Source organism: Anolis sagrei, chromosome 2, assembly GCF_037176765.1.
Source record: "Anolis sagrei isolate rAnoSag1 chromosome 2, rAnoSag1.mat, whole genome shotgun sequence".
NCBI lineage: Eukaryota > Metazoa > Chordata > Lepidosauria > Squamata > Dactyloidae > Anolis > Anolis sagrei.
Genome location: NC_090022.1, coordinates 11,317,796 through 11,339,302, shown reverse-complemented (window position 1 = coordinate 11,339,302; position 21,507 = coordinate 11,317,796). Strand labels below are relative to the sequence as shown.

The window sequence follows — 21,507 nt, the reverse complement described above, 5'->3', positions numbered from 1 at the left end:
GGGAAGGTTGAGAAATTTATTTATTTATTTGCAGCTTTTATATTCCGCCCTTCTCACCCCGCAGGGGACTCAGGGGCGGATTACAGTGTACACATATATGGCAAACATTCCACGCCAATTTTTGACATACAAATGTATACAGACATACACAGAGGCTATTTAACTTTTTCTGACCGCCAGGAGAGCTGTTGCTTTCATCATCCATCTGCGACGCTGATGAATTACCTCCGCATTCCTCGCATGCTTCCCTGCTGGAGTGCTTTGCTGGAGTCTTCTTTATGGCCTCATAAATCAGTTAATTTAGCCCCCCCACACTTTAAGGTGGTACCCAATTTTCCTACTTGAAGATGCAACTGTCTTTCGGGTTGCAAAGGTCGACAACTGGCTACACACAATTGGTTGGAAACCAACTCGAACCCGGGCTGGCTACGAACTCATGACCTTTTGGTCAGAGTGATCTTAATGTAGCTGACACTCAGCCAGCTGCGCCACAGTCCCGGAGCAGAAACACTGCTCTAGACCAGTGGTTCTCAACCTCCCTAATGTCATGACCCCTTAATACAGTGCCTCATGTGGTGGTGACCCCCAACCATAACACTGTTTTCTTTGCTACTTTGTAACAGTCATTTTACTGCTGTTATAAATCATAATGTAAATATCCGATATGCAGGATGTATTTTCATTCACTGGACCATACTGGGCAAAAATACCCAATATGCCCAAATGTGAATGCTAGTGGGGTTGGGGGAGGATTGATTTTGCCATTTGGGAGCTGTAGTTGCTGAGATTTATAGTTCACCTACAAAAAGCATTCTGAACGATGGATTTCAACCAAACTTGGCACACAGCACTCCCATGACCAATGGAAAACACTGGAAGGGTTTGGTGGGCATTGACCTTGAGTTTGGGAGTTGTAGTTCACCTACATCCAGAGAGCACTGTGGACTCACGCAATAATGGATCTGGACCAAACTTGGCACGAATACTCAATATGCCCAAATGTGAACACTGGTGGACTTTGGGGAAAATAGACCTTGACATTTGAGAGTTGTAGTTGCTGGGATTTATAGTTCACTACAATCAAAGAACATTCTGAACTCAACAATAGAATTGGCTCAAACTTCCCACATGGAATCCCCATGACCAACAGAAAATACTGTGTTTTCTGATGGTCCTTGGCGACCCCTCTGACACCCCCTTGCGACCCCCTCAGGGGTCCCGACCCCCAGGTTGATAAACACTGCTCTAGACCATTGAAGTGGCTTCATCACATAAATAGCCACTGAAATTTCACTTTCCATTCACTGGAGAAAACTTCTCTTCACATTGATGAGAATGAGTTGGGTGATAATAGAGGAGCTTCCCATTGAAAGATGAAGTTTAGTCTGTCCCAAGGCCTCCCAAGGCATGACTCTGATCAAAACATTGAACAGGATGTATTTTCCCTCAATAGTTGAATGCTTGTGAGGCAGCCCTGCATCTGAAGGGGTCAAGGAAGGGTTAAGGGGAGGGAGGGAGGTTGGGTTCCTAGAGAGGAAGGAAGGAAGGAAGCCAGGGAGGAGGAAGCGCCCAGTCCTCCAGAGCAGGCCATCCTGCCTTGACCACCACTTCCTCCTCCTCTCCTTGGGCAGCCTTCCTCTCCTCCTGGGAGTCTCATTCCCAGATTCACTTCAATGGGCTGAATATCTGTACTTGCTATATTTCTGTTACTAGTGAAACAGAATCCCATACATAACAGGGAAATGCTATGCTTGCTTTTACAGGCAGGGAATGTTTTCAAGCTGAAGGGGGGTTGAATCCGTGGATACAGAGAGGGGTGAGTGTGGGTACCTACATGTCCTTGCAGGCAAAGTGAATGGGCTGTGGTTGGAAAACCAAATACCGCAATGTAATGTTTGGAAAGATCTTGGAAGGAGTAGAGAGTTCATTGAATCAAGCGTCACGTTAGTTTTCGTTACAAGAAAGGTTTATGGACCATGTGGAGTCAGTGGCAGGAATCACGGGGGATTCAGTGTGGGTTGGGACTGAAGGGGAGCTCAATGGGAGGCCAGGTGAGGCCAGGTGGGTCTGGAGAAGCAGAGGCCCCAGTGGAAGGAGGGCCCAGCATTACCTGCCTCTGCAATAAATAAGAGATTGTTATTTCACTCTCCAAGGAAAAGCCTCTCAAAGCCGGTGGTCTAATTCTGCCTTTCTTTCACAGGGGAAAAGTGATTGTTGGCTGAGGATTTTGGAGTAGAGCCTGTTCAGGGATTTCTTTCCCTAGAAAAAAGAGCCAGGAAGAGCATCTTGGACCCAATTTCCTTCTTTTCCAAACAGTGGTGCCAACATGGAGAGACCCAACTCACCCGGACCTGAAGCAGGACTTGGGAACAGTGGGGTATCCTGGGAAAAAACAACACACAAGTTCCAGAATGTGGACCTCTATAGTTCAGACACACAGTTTCAGCGCTTCAGGCATTCCTCCTTCCGAGAGGGCGAGGGACCCAGAGAAGTTTGCAGCCGCCTCCACTCTCTCTGCCGCCAGTGGCTGAAGCCAGAGCAACACACCAAGGCGGAGATGCTGGACCTGGTGATCCTGGAGCAGTTCCTGAGCATCCTGCCCCCAGAGATGGGGAGCTGGGTCCGAGAGTGTGGGGCAGAGACCTCTTCCCAGGCGGTGGCCCTGGCGGAAGGCTTCCTCCTGAGTCGGGCAGAGGACAAGAAGCAGGAAGGACAGGTGAGAGCATTGCCTCTTGGCTTCACTCACCTTGGGACTGATAGGTGGATTAAACGTAAATCCTGCTTTCCTACCAAGATGGGACTTGTGACAGATATAAGTCAGACTCTGCTCCCTCGGCCTCTTTTCCCACCTGCCCTGCCCCTCTTGCACTCACCTCCATATCCAGCATACGCTCAGTTGCTGCTCTACCCAATTTGTTGATCTCCAGAAATAATATTGAAAATGATGGGAGGGGAAGTGTGGCATTTGTTTCAAACTAGGTTGCCATCTCAAGGTTATTCTATAGGTCTGTGATAGCTTTGAACTCTCTCCATACCACTTCTACAATACTCTCTGCTCTTCCATGTGAGAGTTGGTAAATGTATATAAACACAAGCAGATGCTTTACCACAGTATTTAAACCAAGATATACCCTGCAGTATAATGAACTATCAATCAGTCTTATGTAACAAGTCACAGTATCTCTACTTCAGTTCCGAAGTTCAAACAGTACAGCAATATATTCAATAGCTACTCTGAATTCAGGCAGAGAACAGAGGAATTAAATGGTCCTTTTAAAATAGTCTTTAAAATGACCAGTCTTCAAGATAGTTGGCAGCCAGCAATCCCTTCACTGTCCAAAGTGAGAATGGCAGTTGGAACTCTTGGTCTCAGCAGCAAGCCAGAGGCAGCAGCCAATCAGAACTCTGGCTCCTGGCACACTCAACCAATCAGCTGTGGACTCATGGCTCTCCGGTTAACCCACCATATCATGGTGTCCTTTTTCCAATCCTCCCATTCCAGGCCCAAAATGGCTGCATGGAAGCCCACCCGGATGTCCCTGAATCAGAGGAACCCCCACCAGGCCCCACCCAGAGCCTCCAGCAGAAGGAGCTCAAGCAGGAAGGAGACGGGGCTGCGGCCTTGGAGGGTAAGAAGAACCCTTTGGGGTGTTTTGCTGTTTTATGCTGGTGTGAATTCCCCTTTATTATTATTAGCACATCCCCAATCAGTTGGAGAAAGAGATTGTGCACATCCAGGATCATTTGGCCTTGAGAGGAGGATATAGGTAGGCATTCGGTTTCAAAATTTGTAATTTCAGTGGGTTTTGCAGGGTTTATTTTCTTGCAATACTTGTACATTAGCCTAAAGTTGGATCTGACTGAAAATTCAGTCTTTGAGTGTCTTCCCAGGTGGGACCCGAAGCCAAGAGGAGCCGTGAAACTGAGCTGGGAAACAAACAGACAAGAAAGAATATTTTTAGACTATTGAAATACCAGGCCCAGTACTAGCTTCAATCCAATCTATTTAAAGAACTGCTTGAGATAAAATGGCCTAAACTCAAAAACTTTACATATTTCTGGGCTGTTGAGTGCTCCCGTCTTCATAGGGTCATTTTCTCATAGGTTTCTTTTCAGGACTGTAATTGTCACCTCGGAGACATATTTATGTGTACAGGTTTCCCCACCTTGCTCTCTCTCTCTCAGGGGCTGAAATTATGTTGTTGCTGAATCCTCAGTCGAGTCTTCCCCTTTGTGATGGAGTGGAACTGAATGAGGTAAGCAGAAGGATTCCTGGGAGAGGAGAAAGGGAGCTGCCTTGTTCCAGGCGCAATAATAGAATCCTAGAGTTGGAAGAGACCTCGTGGGTATTCCAGTCCAACCCCCTGCCAAGAAACAGGACAATTGCACTCAAAGCACTCCCGACAGATGGCCATCCAGTCTCTGTTGAAAAGCTTCCAAGAAGGAGCCTCCACCACACTCCGGGACAGAGAGTTCCACTGCTTAACAGCTCTCACAGTCGGAAGTTCCTGCTAATGTTCAGGTGGAATCTCCTTTCCTGGAGTTTGAAGCCATAGAATCATAGAGTTGGAAGAGACCTCATGGGCCATCCAGTCCAACCTCCTTCCAAGAAGCACCCCTGACAGATGGCTATCTAGCCTCTGTTTAAAAGCTTCCAAAAAAGGAGCCTCCACCACACTCATGGAGGAGAAAGTTCCACGCCTCTCACAGTCAGGAAGTTCTTCCTAATGTTCAGATGGAATCTCCTTTCTTGTAGTTTGAAGCCCTAGTCTCCTTGGAAGTGGAAAACAAGTTTGCTCCCTCCTCCCTGTGACTTCATCTCACATATTTATAAATGGCTATCATGTCTCCTCTCAGCCTTCCCTTCTTCTGGCTAAACATGCCCGGCTCTTTAAGCCGCTCCTCATATGGCTTGTTCTCCAGACCCTTGATCACTTTAAGCGCCCTCCGCTGGACACATTCCAGCTTGTCAATATCTCTCTTAAATTGTGGTGCCCAGATTGGACACAATATTCCAGGTGTGGTCTAACCAAGGCGGAATAGAGGGGTAGCATTACTTCCCTAGATCTAGACACTATACTCCTATTGATGCAGGCCAAAATCCCATTGGGTTTTTTTGCCGCCGCATCACATTGTTGGCTCATGTTTAACTTGTTGTCCACGAGGACTCCAAGATCTTTTTCACACATACTGCTCTCGAACCAGGTATCCCCCATTCTGTATCTTTTCATTTCATTTTTTCTGCCTAAGTAGAGTATCTTGCAGTTGTCACTGTTGAACTTCATTTTGTCAGTTTAGGCCCATCTCTCTAATCTGTCAAGAAAGTTTTGAATTCTGCTCTTGTCCTTTGGAGTATTGGCTCTCCTTCACAATTTGGTGTCATTTGCAAACTTGATGATCATGCCTTCTAACCCTTCGTCTAAGTCATTAAAAAGATCCTGAAGAGGAAACATTGTGAAACAGAAAAGATTGAACCAACAGAAACATAAATAACTTCAAAGAGATTCCTGTAATTCCTTTTCTTGAAGTTCCTTATGTGAGAAGGAAATGTGTTCTTTTCCCACCAGGGCCCAATCGCTTTTGAGGACGTGGCTGTCTATTTCTCTTTGGAGGAGTGGGGTCTCCTGAATCCTGGTCAGAAAGCTTTGCACGTGCAGATCATGGAGGAGATTCATGGGATTGTGGATTCTCTTGGTAAGGCTCCCTCATTGGTGGGGATTTCTATTTCAAAATGCAGGATCCCGGTCAGCAGTTCCTTAGTGTGAGCAGTGATGTCTGTGTGATGACCTGTTGGACATTTTAATATTCACAGAATCATAGAATCAATTGGAAGTGGCCTCGTGGGCCATCCAGGATGGTTTGGAGGCACTCTCCTGTCTCTCAAAACCAATGTCAAGTGCGGTGTTATGTGGATGTCACTATATCTGGCTGAGTCCTGCAGACATTCGTTTTTTTGTTCCCTTCTCTACCTTCATCATTGTTCTCCCCTTTTTTTACAGTCACTATCTTGAGAGAGAAATAAAAAGGAGGGAACAATTGTGAAATGGGTGATAGGAAGGCAAAGTTTTAGCTAGAGAAAAAGGAAAACCTTTGAATGTGAAGGGAAAAGACATACATTCCCCCAGAAGAAGGAGACAGAATAAAAAGCCAGGCTAGGCTGAGGAAAACATAGCCTTTGTAGCATATGCTACTCACCTCTCCCTTAGAGGCTCCAGGCAGTTAAACAGTGTCCATCTTTGCTGAAAATCGGATGGGGAGAGAACCACATTTATATCTTCTTTCTTCCATATCTATGTTATATAAAGGATCACTTTAATCTCCTTCTTACAACACTTTTCTAGTCCTTATCACTCACACAGATGAATTATTGTTTCTTTCCTCCTTCTCTACAGCAGCTAACCAGAACACCCAACACAGGAAGCATTTGGGACACAATGGGGGTCTTTCTAGACACCAGCAAAGCCAGAGAGAAGATGGAGATTCTGCCAGAGAAAGGCCTTACAAATGCAATGTATGTGGGCAGTGTTTTACCCAAAATATGGAACTTATACTTCACAAGACACTAAGTGCTGGGAAAAGCCATTGTCAGTTGAAAGTATCAGCAAAATATGTTGCTGATTACAAACTGCCAGATCTAGGTCAAGAAGAAATCTTTAAAGGAACTGAGGATGTCATAAACCAGGAATGTGGGAGATGTTTTGCTTCCGGTTCACAGTTGGTGAGCCACAAAAAACTCCACACAAGAGAGAAGCCATACCAATGCAAGGAGTGTAAGAAATGTTTTACTTGGAAGTCATCAGTTCTCAGACACTTATGTATCCATACAGGAAAAAAACCATACCAGTGCCAGGAGTGTGGGAAATGTTTTGCTCGCAGTTCAGACTTGGCAAAGCACAAAAGACTCCACACAGGAGAGAAGCCATACCAATGCCAGGAGTGTGGGAAATGTTTTGCTCGCAGTTCATACTTGGTCAGCCACAAAAAACTCCACGCAGGAGAGAAGCCATATCGATGCCAGGAGTGTGGGAAGTGTTTTGCTGATAGTTCGGCCTTGGTGAGGCACAAGAGACTCCACACAGAAGAGAAGCCATACAAATGCCAGGAGTGTGGGAAATGTTTTGTTCACAGTTCACAGTTGGTGAGCCACAATAAACTCCACACAAGACAGACGCCATACCAATGCGAGGAGTGTGGGAAATGTTTTGCTTACAGTTCAGAATTAGTGCGGCACAAAAGATTGCACACAGGAGAGAAACCATACCATTGCCAGGAGTGTGGGAAATGTTTTGCTGTTAATTCAGCCTTGGTGAGACACAAAAGAGTCCACACAGGAGAAAAGGCATACAAATGCCAGGAGTGTGGGAAATGTTTTGCTTACAGTTCATACTTAGTGTGCCACAAAAGACTTCACACAGGAGAGAAGCCATTCCAATGCCAGGAGTGTGGGAAATGTTGTATTCAACGTTCAGACTTGGTGAGCCACAAAAGAGTCCACACAGGAGAGAAGCCATACCAATGTCACGAGTGTGGAAAATGTTTTACTCAGAGTTCAAAATTGATGAGGCATAAAAAACTTCACACAGGAAAGAATGGGTAAAAGTTCCAGGAGCGTGGGAAATGTTTTACTCAGAATACACTCTTTATAGACCACTGGAGATCCCACACAAGAAGGAAACCATACCAATACCAGGAGTGTGGAAAATGTTTTGCTGACAGCTCACAATTTGTGAGCCACACAGGTGTCTGTTGAGGCGAAGCCAAAGGAAAAGATGTTTCCACTATTATTTCTCTTGATGTCAGATTGTATCTCTGAATAGAATTTACCGGCTGTATTCTTGCTCCTGGCACACTGCTGAGCCATAATAAATAGAAAAACATGAGCCTTATTATTCTTTTCAATTTGAATCTATGATAACCTATTATGAGCATTTGAATCAAATTATCTATGAAAAATTTGATATATTTTACAAAATTCAAGCCCTTGGGTTTGTATTGTAGGGAAACAAATGTTTCTGTGTAGATTAACAATCCTAATGTTTGCATAATAAATACAAGCTTTCCAACTAGTTCATGGCATAGAGACATTTTACTCAAAAATAGAAATAAAGGAAACACCTGGCAGAGGAAAACATGACCAGAATATGAAATCTAGAAAAGAGTGTTCTTCATGGGAACATTGGGGTCCCTTATATTATCTCATGTCATCATCCGATGGCTCATGCAATGTGATGTTATCGTCTACTGGCAGACCACTACAGACGGGGAAGTGATACTGAGGACCCTTCTTCAATGCCACATTATCTGCTTTGAACTGAGTTATATGAGTCTGCACTGCCATATTATCAAGTTCAAAGCAAATAATCTAGATTTTATATGGCAATGTAGAAGGCCTCTGAGGTCATAGAGCAGCATTTTCAACCTGGGGGTCGGGACCCCTATGGGGGTTGTGAGGAGATTTCAGAGGGGTTGCCAAACACTACCAGAAAACACATTATTTCTGATGGTTTTGTGAACCCCTTTGGCAGAGAAGACTGAAGATCTCTCTGCCTTTCCTACTCTTCCTTTTGGAAACTGAGAGCGAATCCTCCCACCAAAAGCTCTCCTCTGCTGTGATTGGCCAGCCAAGGGGAGGGCTGTTTCTGAAACGCCAAGCAGGGGAGGGGAAAGCAGGTGTTCTTGGCGCATGGCAGCGTGGTGCACATTTGTGGGCAAGGGAGAGCATGCGAGGCTGGAGGGAGGCTTGTGACAGCGAGTCCCTTCAAAGCATGGGAGTTCTGTGTAGGAAGTCTGGCCCAACTTGGGTCCAGATCCATCATAGTTTGAGTCCATGGTGCTCTCTGCATGTAGGGGAACTACAACTCCAGAACTCAAGGTCAATGCCCACCAAACCCTTCCAGTATTTTCTGTTGGTCATGGGAGTTATGTCTGTCAAGTTTGGTTCAATACCATCTGTGACGATGTGTAAATTTTGTTCCTTTGATTATGTGTAATTTAAACAGTAGTTTATGGATGGTAAGTATGGAGGATTATGTTTTGTTGGAGATGGTGGCTTGGCATTAGCTGGGTTGCCATAGCAACAGGGGCGGAGCCAACTGCCTCTTCACGACGCAGCTTTTAAAAAAGAGTCAGTCAGTAAGCCGGTGAGCTACTGCGTAGACTGAGTCTCTGGGTGGAGATTCAGAGAATGTGTCTGTGGCCGGTGTGCTATAGGGTAGACTGCTATAGGGTAAGCTTCAACCGCACGCTCCTTCACACCATCCTTTTTTTTTTCACACCATCCTTTTTACCATTCATGCAGGATTTTAAAGAAGAAAATGTTTATTATTTTACTGACAAGAAACCACAGTATGTCACACCAAACGAGATCTATATGCTGGATTTCATATCACAAAATCACAAGTCGATTCTGATTGTAGGTGAATTATAAATCCCTGCAACTACAACCCCCAAATGTCAAGGTCTATTTTCCCCAATCCCCACCAGTGTTCGTACTTGGGCATTTGAAGTATTTGTGCCAAGTTCGGTCCCAGATCCATCATTGTTTGAGTCCACAGTGCTCTCTGGACGTAGGGGAACTACAACTCCAAAACTCAATGTTAGTGCCCACCAAACACTTCCAGTATTCTCTGTTGGTCTTGGGAGTTCTGTCTGTCAAGTTTGGTTCAATTCCATTGCTGGTGAAGTTGAGAATGTTGTTTGATTGTAGATAAACTATAAATCTCAGCAACTACAATTCCCAAATGACAAACTCAATCCCCACCACCACCCCACTAGTATTCGAATTTTGGCGTTTCAGGTATTTGTGCCAAATTTGGTCCAGTGAATGAAAATACTGTTATGACGATTCAGAACAGTAGCAAAATTACAGTTATGAAATAGCAATAAATTATAATGTTATGGTTGGGAATCACCACTACATGAGGAACTGTATTAAGGGGTCGCGGTATTAGGAAGGGTGAGAAGCACTGCTGTAGACCATTGAAGTGGAGAAAACTCTTCACATTGATGAGAATGAGTTGGGTGATAACAGAGGAGCTTCCCATTGAAAGATGAAGTTTAGTCTGTCCCAAGGCCTCTCTCAGTGCTGCTCTGATCAAGACATTGAACAGGATGTATCTTCCCTAAATAGTTGCATGCTTGGGAGGCAGCCCTGCACCTGAAGGGGTCAAGGAAGGGTTAAGGGGAGGGAGGTTGGGTTCCTAGAGAGGAAGGAAGGAAGGAAGCCAGGGAGGAGGAGGAGCCCAGTCCTCCAGATTCTTGCCTTGACCACCACCTCCTCTTCTCCTTGGGCAGCCTTCCTCTCCTCCTGGGAGTCTCAGTCCCAGATTTCCTTCAATGGGCTGAAGATCTGTACTTGCTATATTTCTGTTACTAGTGAAACAGAATCCCATAAATCACAAAGGGAAATGCCACGCTTGCTTTTGCAGGCAGGGAATGCTTTCAAGCTGAAGGGGGTTGAATCCGTGGATACAGAGGGGTGAGTGTAGCATGTCCTTGCAGGCAAAGTGAACGGGTTGTGGTTGAAAAACCAAATACCATAATGTAATGGTTGGAAAGATCTTGGAAGGAGTGGAGATTACATTGAATCAAGTGTCACGTTAGTTTTTGTTACAAGAAAGGTTTATGGATCATGTGGCGTCAGTGGCAGGAATCAAGGGGGATTCAGTGTGGGTGGGGACTGAAGGGGAGCTCAATGGGAGGCCAGGTGAAGCAAAGGCCCCAGTGGAAGGAGGGCCCAGCATCACCTGGCTCTGCAATAAATAAGAGATTGTTATTTCACTCTCCAAGGAAAAGCCTCTCAAACCTGGTGGTCTAATTCTGCCTTTCTTTCACAGAGGAAATGTGATTGTTGTCTGAGAATGTTGGAGTAGAGCCTGTTCAGGGAAACAAGGAGGAGGAAAGCATCTTGGGTCCAGTTTGCTTTTTCACCAAACATTGGTGCCAACATGGAGAGACCCAACTCACCTGGACCTGAAGCAGAACATGGGAGCGGTGGTGAATCCTGGAAGAAAACAACACATAAGTTCCTAAGTGTGGACGTTTATAGCTCAGACACAGAGCGCCAGCTCTTCAGGCATTCCTCCTTCCGAGAGGGACCCAGAGAGGTTTGCAGCCGCCTCCACTCTCTCTGCCGCCAGTGGCTGAAGCCAGAGCAACACACCAAGGCGGAGATGCTGGACCTGGTGATCCTGGAGCAGTTCCTGAGCATCCTGCCCCCAGAGATGGGGAGCTGGGTCCGAGAGTGTGGGGCAGAGACCTCTTCCCAGGCGGTGGCCCTGGCGGAAGGCTTCCTCCTGAGTCGGGCAGAGGACGAGAAGCAGGAAGGACAGGTGAGAGCATTGCCTCTTGGCTCCACTCACCTTGGGACTCATAGGTAGATTAAATGTACATCCTGCTTCCCTTCCAAGATGGGACCTGTGACAGAGATAAGTCAGACCCTGCTCCCTCGGCCTCTTTTCCCACCTGCTCTGCCCCTCCTGCTCTCACCTCCATATCCACTGTAAGCTCAGTTGCTGCTCTACTCAATTCGTTGATCTCCAGAAATGAAAATGATGGGAGGGGAAGTGTGGAATTGGTTTCAAACTAGGTTGCCATCTCAGGGTTATTTTTTTTAAAAGTCTATAGGTCTGTGATATCTTTGAACTCTTTCCATATTTCTTCTTAGGCAATTCTTGTTGTCCGAGTAGGATTATCTTACAAGATCAGTGAAAAGAAGCAAGGGAGCTGAGGGATAATTTATTGTTGCCACCAATTTGATAGGAACCAGTATTCAGGAGGTTTTACCCCAGTTCCCAATTTTAAAAAGAACTGGCCGATTTGCAATGGAGGTTGCCGATTGTTGTTCATTCGTTCAGTCGTCGCCGACTCTTCGTGACTTCATGGACCAGTCCACGCCAGAGCTCCCTGTCGGCCGTCACCACCCCCAGCTCCTTCAAGGTCAGTCCAGTCACTTCAGGGATGCCATCCATCCATCTTGCCCTTGGTCGGCCCCTCTTCCTTTTGCCTTCCACTTTCCCCAGCATAATTGTCTTCTCGAGGCTTTGCTGTCTCCTCATGATGTGGCCAAAGGACTTCAACTTTGTCTCTAGTATCCTTCACTCCAATGAGCAGCCGGGCTTTATTTCCTGGAGGATGGACTGGTTGGATCTTCTCGCAGTCCAAGGCACTCTCACCACTTTCCTCCAGCACCACAGCTCAAAAGCATCGATCTTCCTTCGCTCAGCCTTCCCTAAGGTCCAGCTCTCACATCCGTAGATGATTACAGGGAATACCATGGCTTTGACTGGGCGGATCTTTGTTGCCAGTCTGATGTCTCTACTCTTTACTATTTTATCGAGATTGGACATTGCTCTCCTCCCAAGAAGGAAGCGTCTTCTGATTTCCTGGCCACAGTCTGCATCTGCAGTAATCTTTGCGCCTAGAAATACAAAATCTGTCACGGCCTCCACGTTTTCTCCCTCTATTTCCCAGTTGTCAATCATCCTTGTTGCCATAATCTTGGTTTTTTTTTATGTTTAGCTGCAACCTAGCTTTTGCGCTTTCTTCTTTCACCTTGATTAGAAGGCTCCTCAGTTCCTCCTGCTGATTAGGAACCAAATTTACCATCAAGTTGGAAGGGAGGCTATTCAATTGCATCTCCTCCTTTATTAAGAAAGTAATAACTTAGTAGTAATTACACTGTATATACTGTAGCATGACTGGAGAGACGAATGTAGTTTCATTTGGTTACTTTTCCCTGCGTTTCTGCCAGCATGTGAGGTAAGTTGTAATATTGTGAGAAATGGCACTTGGTACACAGAATAGACGGAGCTGAGGCAATCTTCAAATAAAAGTTAACAATTTTATTAAGTACACAGCGTGTGGTTGCAAGACGTAATTTTTGTTATAGAACTTAGAACAATGCTTGGTTAGTTGAATGTTACACTCTTTCAGGTTACACAGTATCTTCCTGAGGTGAAGCACTTATTAGAATCATAGAATCATAGAATCAAAGAGTTGGAAGAGACCTCATGGGCCATCCAGTCCAACCCCCTGCCAAGAAGCAGGAATATTGCATTCAAATCACCCCTGACAGATGGACATCCAGCCTCTGCTTAAAAGCTTCCAAAGAAGGAGCCTCCACCACACTCCGGGGCAGAGAGTTCCACTGCTGAACGGCTCTCACAGTCAGGAAGTTCTTCCTAATGTTCAGATGGAATCTCCTCTCTTGTAGTTTGAAGCCATTGTTCCGCGTCCTAGTCTCCAGGGAAGCAGAAAACAAGCTTGCTCCCTCCTCCCTGTGGCTTCCTCTCACATATTTATACATGGCTATCATATCTCCTCTCAGCCTTCTCTTCTTCAGGCTAAACATGCCCAGTTCCCTAAGCCGCTCCTCATAGGGCTTGTTCTCCAGACCCTTGATCATTTTAGTCGCCCTCCTCTGGACACATTCCAGCTTGTCAATATCTCTCTTGAATTGTGGTGCCCAGAATTGGACACAATATTCCAGGTGTGGTCTAACCAAAGCAGAATAGAGGGGTAGCATTACTTCCTTAGATCTAGACACTATGCTCCTCTTGATGCAGGCCAAAATCCCATTGGCTTTTTTTGCCGCCACATCACATTGTTGGCTCATGTTTAACTTGTTGTCCACGAGGACTCCAAGATCTTTTTCACATGTACTGCTCTCGAGCCAGGCGTCACCCATTCTGTATCTTTGCATTTCATTTTTTCTGCCAAAGTGGAGTATCTTGCATTTGTCACTGTTGAACTTCATTTTGTTAGTTTTGGCCCATCTCTCTAATCTGTCAAGATCGTTTTGAATTCTGCTCCTGTCCTCTGGACTATTGGCTATCCCTCCCAATTTGGTGTCGTCTGCAAACTTGATGATCATGCCTTCTAGCCCTTCATCTAAGTCATTACAAAACTTTGTTATTACAAAACAAAGTTTCAATACAGGAATGTCTCCCTTATCTGATCCTCCCTTGATCAGATACTTAATAAGATTATTCTTTAGCCTTTCCTTAGACTAAAGGAATACTGGCTTCGTTTCCCTTATCAGCCTCTCTAGCCTAAGAAACTTACAGTACCTTAATCTGGCTTTCCAAAGCCTCGAAACTTTGCTTCACAATTTACTCTCTTTCAGCTACAACCTCCTAATCCTTTCCTCTACCAACTCCTCTAAACCTAAACCCTAACTCCTCACTCCTCGGAACCTAAACCCTAACTCCTCACTCCTCTGAACCTAAACCCTAACAGATTTTTAACTGTCGTTCTTTCAAACTCTCCCCTCTAAGCTCCTCCCACTTCTCTCTCTCCTGCATCGGTCTCCATGGCAACGCAATCCTCTGACTTAGGCCGCTCCAGCATTACTGCAGCCAATCTAAACACAAATACAGTTAAAATCATACAATTTATAATCAACTCCTGTACAGATCAGTGTACTGTTGGGTCCGTAGGTGACTCTGGAGCCCTATTTTTGACCTGCATCTTCTCCTGCAGTGAAGGCATCAGTTTCCAGGTGGAAGACGGTCCTGGTCGAGGTTGGCTTCGCGCCTTCATCTTGGCACTTTTCTCTCTTTTGCCCTCTTCAAATTCTACAGCAGTGCTGGTCACATCTGACCTCCTGCTGGAGCGCTCAAGGGCCAGGGCTTCCCAGTTCTCAGTGTCTATGCCAAAGTTTTTAAAGTTAGCTTTGAGCCCATTTTTAAATCTTTTTTCCTGCCCACCAACATTCCGTTTTCCGTTCTTGAGTTCAGAGTAGAGCAACTACTTTGGGAGACGGTGATTTGCTTTGGAATTGCTTTGGGAGATGGTAGTCGGGCATCTGGACAATGTGGCTGGTTCAGCGGAGTTGATGGCGGATGACCATCTCTTCAGTGCTGGTGGTCTCTGCATCTTCCAGCACACTGACACTTGTCCGCTTGTCTTCCCAAAAGATTTGCAGGATTTTCCAGAGGCAGCGCTGGTGGAATCGTTCCAGGAGTTGCATGTTATGTCTGTAGACAGTCCATGTCTCGAAGCCATATAGCAGGGTTGGGAGGACAATAGCTTTATAAACAAGCACCTTGGTATCCCTACGGATGTGCCGGTCTTCAAACACTCTCTGCTTCATTCGGAAAAAAGTTCCCTTCAGAGCTCAGGCGGTGTTGTATTTCAGTGTCAATGTTGACTTTTGTGGAGAAGTGGCTGCAAAGGTAGCTGAAATTATCAACATTTCCTGATGTTACACCATTAAGCTGTATTTCTGGCATTGGAGAGGGATTGGCTGGTGACTGCTCCATACTACTTCTGCAATACACTATGCTCTTCAATATGAGAGTTGGTAGATATAAATAAACATAAGCAGAAGCTTTACTATAGTATTTAAACCAAGATATGCCCTGCAGTATAATGAAATATCACTCAGGCTTATGTAACAGTATCTTTCCTTCAGTTCAAAAGTTCAAACAGCAATCTATTCAACAGAGGAATGAAATTGTCCTTTTAAAATTGTCTTTAAAATATGCCTCATGCCATAAAACGATCAGTCTTCAAGAGAGTTGGCAGCCAGCAATCTCTTCGCTGTCCAAAGTAAGAATGGTAGTCTCAGCAGCAAGCCAGAGGCAGCAGCCAATCAGAACTCTGGCTCCTGGCACACTCAGCCAATCAGCTGCTGACTCATGGCTCTCCAGTTAACCCACCATATCATGGCGTCCTTGTTCCAATCCTCCCATTCCAGGCCCAGAATGGCTGCATGGAAGCCCACCCGGATGTCCCTGAATCAGAGGAACCCCCACCAGGCCCCACCCAGAGCTTCCAGCAGAAGGAGCTCAAGCAGGAAGGAGACGGGGCTGCGGCCTTGGAGGGTAAGGAGGACCCTTTGGGGTGTTTTCCTCTTTTATGCTGGTGTGAATTCCCCTTTGTTATTGTGGCACATCCCCAGTCAGTTGGAGATTGAAATTGTGCACATCCAGGATCATTGGCCTTGAGATAGGTATATATGTAGGCATTTGGTTTCAAAAGGTGTGATTTCATTGGGATTTGCAGTTTTCTTTCTTACAATACTTGTACATTATCCTAAAGCTGGATCTGACTGAAAATTCAGTCGTTCAGTGTCTTCCAAGGTGGGACCCGAGGCCAAGATGAGGCCTGAAACTGAGCTGGAAGACAAACAGACAACAAATAATAATTTTAGACTATTGAAATACCAAGCCCAGTATTAGTTTCGATCCAAGATACTGAAAGCACTGTTTGAGATGAAATGGCCTAAACTCCAAGACTTTACATATTCCTGGGCTGGAGAATTCTCCTGTCTTCATAGGGTCATTTCCATAGGTTTCTTTTCAGGACTGTAATTGTCACCTCTGAGAGATGTTTATGTGTTCAGCTTTCCACACCTCGCTCTCTCTCTCTCTCAGGGGCTAGAATGATGTTTTTGCTGAATCCACAGTCGAGTCTTCCCTTTTGTGATGGAGTGGAACTGAATCAGGTAAGCAGAAAATCCTAACTGTTGTACCAAGGGCTTGAGACAAGTCAATATCGAAGGCCTGATGGAACCTCTAAGTCTTCAAGTTCTTAAGGAAGGAAGTGAGGGATGGGGCCCACCTTATCTCCTTGGGGAGGGCATTCCAGAGGCAGGGGGCCACCAAGGCCTCTCCCTCGCCCCCACCAACCGAGCTTCTAATGGTGGTGGGAGTGAGAGGAGAGCCTCCCCGGTGGAACTTAGTGTTCTCGCCGGTTCAAAGAGGGAGATGCGATCGCAGAGATAAGCGGGGCCTGAAACGTTTAGGGCTTTACAGGTGCATTGCTGAACAGCTCTCACAGTCAGGAGGTTCTTGCTAATGTTCAGGTGGAATCTCCTTCCTGTAGTTTGAAGCCATTGTGAAACAGAAAAGATTGAAGCAACAGAAATATAAATCATTTCAAAGAGATTCTTGTAATTCTATATCTTCATTTCCCTGATTTGTGAAGGAAGTGTTTTTTTTTCCTACCAGGGCTCAGTCGCCTTTGAGGACGTGGATGTCCATTTCTCCCTGGAGGAGTGGGTTCTTCTGAATCCTGGTCAAAAAGTCTTGCACGTGCAGATTATGGAGGAGATTCATGGGATGGTGGACTCTCTTGGTAAGGCTCCCTCATTAATGGCGATTTCTGTTTCAAAATGCAGCATCCCAATCAGCAGCTTCCTGGTGGAAGTAATTTCCAAAATCATCCCAATCACGGAGGGTCCTCAAGGCAGGGCATATGTTAGAAATATATGACATACTAGTAATATATGAGTCCCTTAGTCTTTCTGATACAGAGAACAATCTCCCCTCTTTTCCTCTCAGCTGATTTACTAGTTCAAAGTGGCATGTTTTAGGAACCATTACAGCTTCTCCTCTTGACCGAAACCTACTTTTTGAACTTTCTTTGGCCCTCAGGTGGGATGTGGCTTTCATGTTTTACTTTCTTCATGGTTGATGTCTGTGTGATGACCTGTTGGACATTTTAATATACACAGAATCATAGAATCAATTGGAAGAGACCTCGTGGGCCATCCAGGATAGTTTGGAGGCACTCTTCTGTCTCTCAAAACCAATGTCAAGTGCGGTATTACGTGGATGTCACTATATCTGGTCGAGTCCTGCAGACATTCTTTTTACGTTCCCTTCTCTGCCTTCATCATTGCTCTCTCCTTTTTCTTTATAGTCACTATCTTGGGAGAGAAATAAAAAGGAGGGAACGATTGTGAAATGGGTGATAGCAAGGCAAAGTTTTAGCTAGAGAAAAAGGCAAACCTTTGAATGTGAAGGGAAAAGGCACCCTTTCTCACAGGAAGGAGGAGACAGATTAAAAAAACAAACTAGGCTGAGGAAAACATAGCCTTTGGAGCGTATGCTACTCACCTCTCCCTTAGAGGTTCTAGGCAGTTAAACAGTGTCCATCATTACTGAAAAAGGGGTGGCGAGAGAATTGCATTTATATCTTCTTTTCCTCCATATCTATGTTTTATAAACGATTATTTCAATCTCCTTTTTATACCACTTCCCTAGAGTCCTTATTACTCACACAGAGGACTGATTGTTTCTTTCCTCCTCCTTCATAGCAGACACCTGGAACACCAAACATTTGGGACACAATGGGGGCCTTCCTAGACACCAGCAAACCCACATAGAAGATGGAGATTCTGCCAGAGAAAGGCCTTACAAATGCAATGTATGTGGGCAGTGTTTTACCCAAAATATGGGACTTGTACTTCACAAGACACTCAGTGCTGAGAAAAGCCATTGTCGGTTGAAAGTATCAGCAAAATGTATTCCTGCTTACAAACTGCCAGATCTGAGCCAACAAGAAATCTTTGTAGGAAATGAGGATTTCATAAACCAGGAGTGTGGGACAAGTTTTGCTGACGGTTCACAATTGATGAGGCACAAAAAGGCCTACACAAGAAAGAAGCCATACCAATGTAAGGAGTGTAAGAAATGTTTTCCTTGGGAGTCATCACTTCTCAGACACTGGAGTATCCATACAGGAAAGAAACCATACCAGTGCCAGGATTGTGGGAAATGTTTTGCTCGCAGTTCAACCCTGGTGAGTCACAAAAGACTACACACAGGAGAGAAGCCATATAAGTGCCAGGAGTGTGGGAAATGTTTTGGTCACAGTTCAAACTTGGTGAGGCACAAAAGACTCCATACAGGAGGGAAGCCATACCAATGCAAGGAGTGTGGGATGTTTTTTCCTAACAGTGCAACCTTGGTGAGTCACAAAAGACTTCACACAAGAGAGAAGCCATACAAATGCCAGGAGTGTGGGAAATGTTTTGGTCGCAATTCTCACTTGGTGAGGCACAAAAGACTCCACACAGGAGAGAAGCCATACAAATGCCAGGAGTGTGGGAAATGTTTTGCTTCCAGTTCAGACTTGGTGAGGCATAAAAGAGTCCACACAGGAGAAAAGCCATGCAAATGCCAGGAGTGTGGGAAGTGTTTTACTAACCATTCAACCTTGGTGGGGCACAAAAACCTCCACACAGGAGAGAAACCATACCAGTGCAAGGCGTGTGGGAAAAAATTTGCTTCAAGTTCATACTTGGTGAGGCACAAAAGACTCCACACTGGAGAGAAACCATACCAGTGCAAGGCGTGTGGGAAATGTTTTGCTTCCAGTTCATACTTGGTGAGGCACAAAAGACTCCACACTGGAGAAAAGCCATACAAATGCCAGGAGTGTGAGAAGTGTTTTACTGACCGTTCAACCTTTGTGAGGCACAAAAGACTCCACGTAGGAGAAAAGACATGCAAATGCCAGGAGTGTGGGAAGTGTTTTGCTAACAGTTCAGCCTTGATGAGGCACAAAATACTCCACACAGGAGAGAAGCCATACAAATGCAAGGAGTGTGGGAAATGCTTTGCTCACAGTTCAGACTTGGTGAGCCACAAAAGAGTCCACACAGGAGAGAAGCAATACCAATGCCAAGAGTGTGGAAAGTGTTTTGCTTCTAGTTCATACTTAGTGAGCCACAAAAGATTCCACACAGGAGAAAAGCCATACAAATGCCAAGAGTGTGGGAAATGTTTTGCTTACAGTTCAGACTTGGTAAGGCACAAAAGACTCCACACAGGAGAAAAGCCATACAAATGCCAGGTGTGTAAGAAATGTTTTACTTGGGAGTCATCACTTCTCAGACACTGGAGTATCCATACAGGAAATAAACGATATCAGTGCCAGGAGTGTGGGAAATGTTTTCCTGACTGTTCAGCCTTGGTGAGCCACAAAAGACTGCACACAGGAGGGAAGCCATACCAATGCCAGGAGTGTGGGAAATGTTTTGGTTACAGTTCACACTTGGTGAGGCACAAAAGACTCCACACAGGAGAGAAGCCATACAAATGCCAGGATTGTGGGAAATGTTTTGCTCAGAGTTCACAATTGATGAGGCACAAAAAACTTCACACAGGAAAGAAAGAGTAAAAGTGCCAAGAGTGTAGGAAATGTTTTACACAGAATACAGCCCTTATTGACCACTGGAGATCCCATACAGGAGGGAAGTCATATCTATGTCAAGAGAGTGGGAAATGTTTTGCTGACAGTTCACAATTTGTGAGCCAAAAATGACTCCACACAGGAGAGAATCCTTACTAATGCCCAGAGGAAGTGTTTTACTCAGACTCTATCTGTTAACAAAAAACAGTGAATACGAACAGGCTGCAAAACAGCCTTTGTGTGTAAACATGTGATTTCAAACAGGACTGTTTGAGAAGTTCTGCTTCAGACTTGGTAAAGCCCCTTTACAATGAATATCCACAAAATAATGACAAAAAATAATATAAGAAAATCAAAACAACAACATTAAACACTATCTAAAAGAAACATCAATACCAAACAATCAATAGTAAAGGAAAAGATGTTTCCACTATTATTTCCCTTGATGTGTACAAATTGTATCTCTAGCTAGAATTTACTGTCTGTTAACTTCCTCCTGGCACTCTGCTAATCCACAGTAAACAGAAAAACATGAGTCTTTGTATGATTCTGGAATGTACAGTATTATATGAGTATTTGAGTCTATGATAACCTATTTTGAGTATTTGAATCAAATTGTGAGAAATTTGATACGTTTTGCAAAATTAAAGCCCTTGGGTTTTGTATTGTAAGGAAACATGTTTCCGTGTAGAGTAACAATCCTAACGTTTGCATAATGAATACAAGTTTTCCATCTCTGGGGCATAGAGACATTTTACTCAGAAACAGAAAAGGAAATGTGCGGCAGAGGAAAACATTAAAAACATGACCAGAACATGAAATCCAGAAAAGAGTGTACTTCATTGGAACATTAGGGGACCTTCTATTATCTCATGTGATCATCCGATGGCTGATGCAATGTGATGTTATCGTCTACTGGCAGACCACTACAGACGGGGAAGTGAGACTGAGGCCACTTCGACAATGCCACACTGTCTGCTTTGAACTGAGTTATATGAGTCTGCACTGCGATATTATCAAGTTCAAAGCAGATAAGCTGGATCTTCTACGGCAATGTAGAAGGCCTCTAAGGCTAGAGAGCAGCGTTTCTTAACCTGGAGGTTAAGACCCCTGTGGGGGTCGTGAGGAGGTTTCAGATGGGCTGCCAAAGACCACCAGAAAATGCATGATTTCTGATAGTCTTGGGAACCCCTTTGGCGGAGAAGACTCAAGATCTCTCCGCTTGTCCTTCTCTTCCTTTTGGAAACTGACAGCCAATCCTCCCACCAAAAGCTCTCCTCTGCTGTGATTGGCCAGCCAAGAGGAGGGCTGTCTCTGAGACTCCAGGCCGGGGAGGGGAGAGCAGGCGTGCTCGGCGCATGGCAGCATGGTGCGCATGTGCAGGTGATGGAGAGCATGCGAGATTTGAGGGAAGCTTGTGCCAGCAAGTCCCTTCAAGGCGTGGGAGTTCTGTGTGGGAAGTCTGGCCCAGGTTTGGTCTAGATCCATCATTGTTGCTCTCTTCATGTAAGGGAACTACAACTCCAGAACTTAAGGTTAGTGCCCACGAATCCCTTCTAGAATTTTCTGTTGGTCATGGGA

The 21,507-nt window shown here is 45.1% G+C and overlaps 1 protein-coding gene and 2 pseudogenes across 2 annotated transcripts in view; all 3 read left to right on the top strand.

Annotated features, from left to right (window-relative positions):
* The first annotated feature begins 2,219 nt into the window (after positions 1-2,219).
* Positions 2,220-7,880, top strand: LOC132766006 (zinc finger protein 678-like; annotated as a pseudogene).
* A 2,515-nt stretch (positions 7,881-10,395) lies between these two features.
* The window catches only part of LOC132765963 (zinc finger protein 493-like), a 73,461-nt gene continuing 62,349 nt past the window's right edge, over positions 10,396-21,507 (top strand). For both annotated transcript variants that reach the window (XM_067465123.1, XM_067465122.1), the window contains exons 1-2: positions 10,396-10,477; positions 10,836-11,330. In XM_067465123.1, the coding sequence (XP_067321224.1) occupies positions 10,947-11,330 (384 nt within the window). In that variant the 5' untranslated portion in view covers positions 10,396-10,477; positions 10,836-10,946. The remainder of the gene's footprint in view (positions 10,478-10,835; positions 11,331-21,507) is intronic.
* Positions 10,433-20,747, top strand: LOC132765992 (zinc finger protein 420-like; annotated as a pseudogene).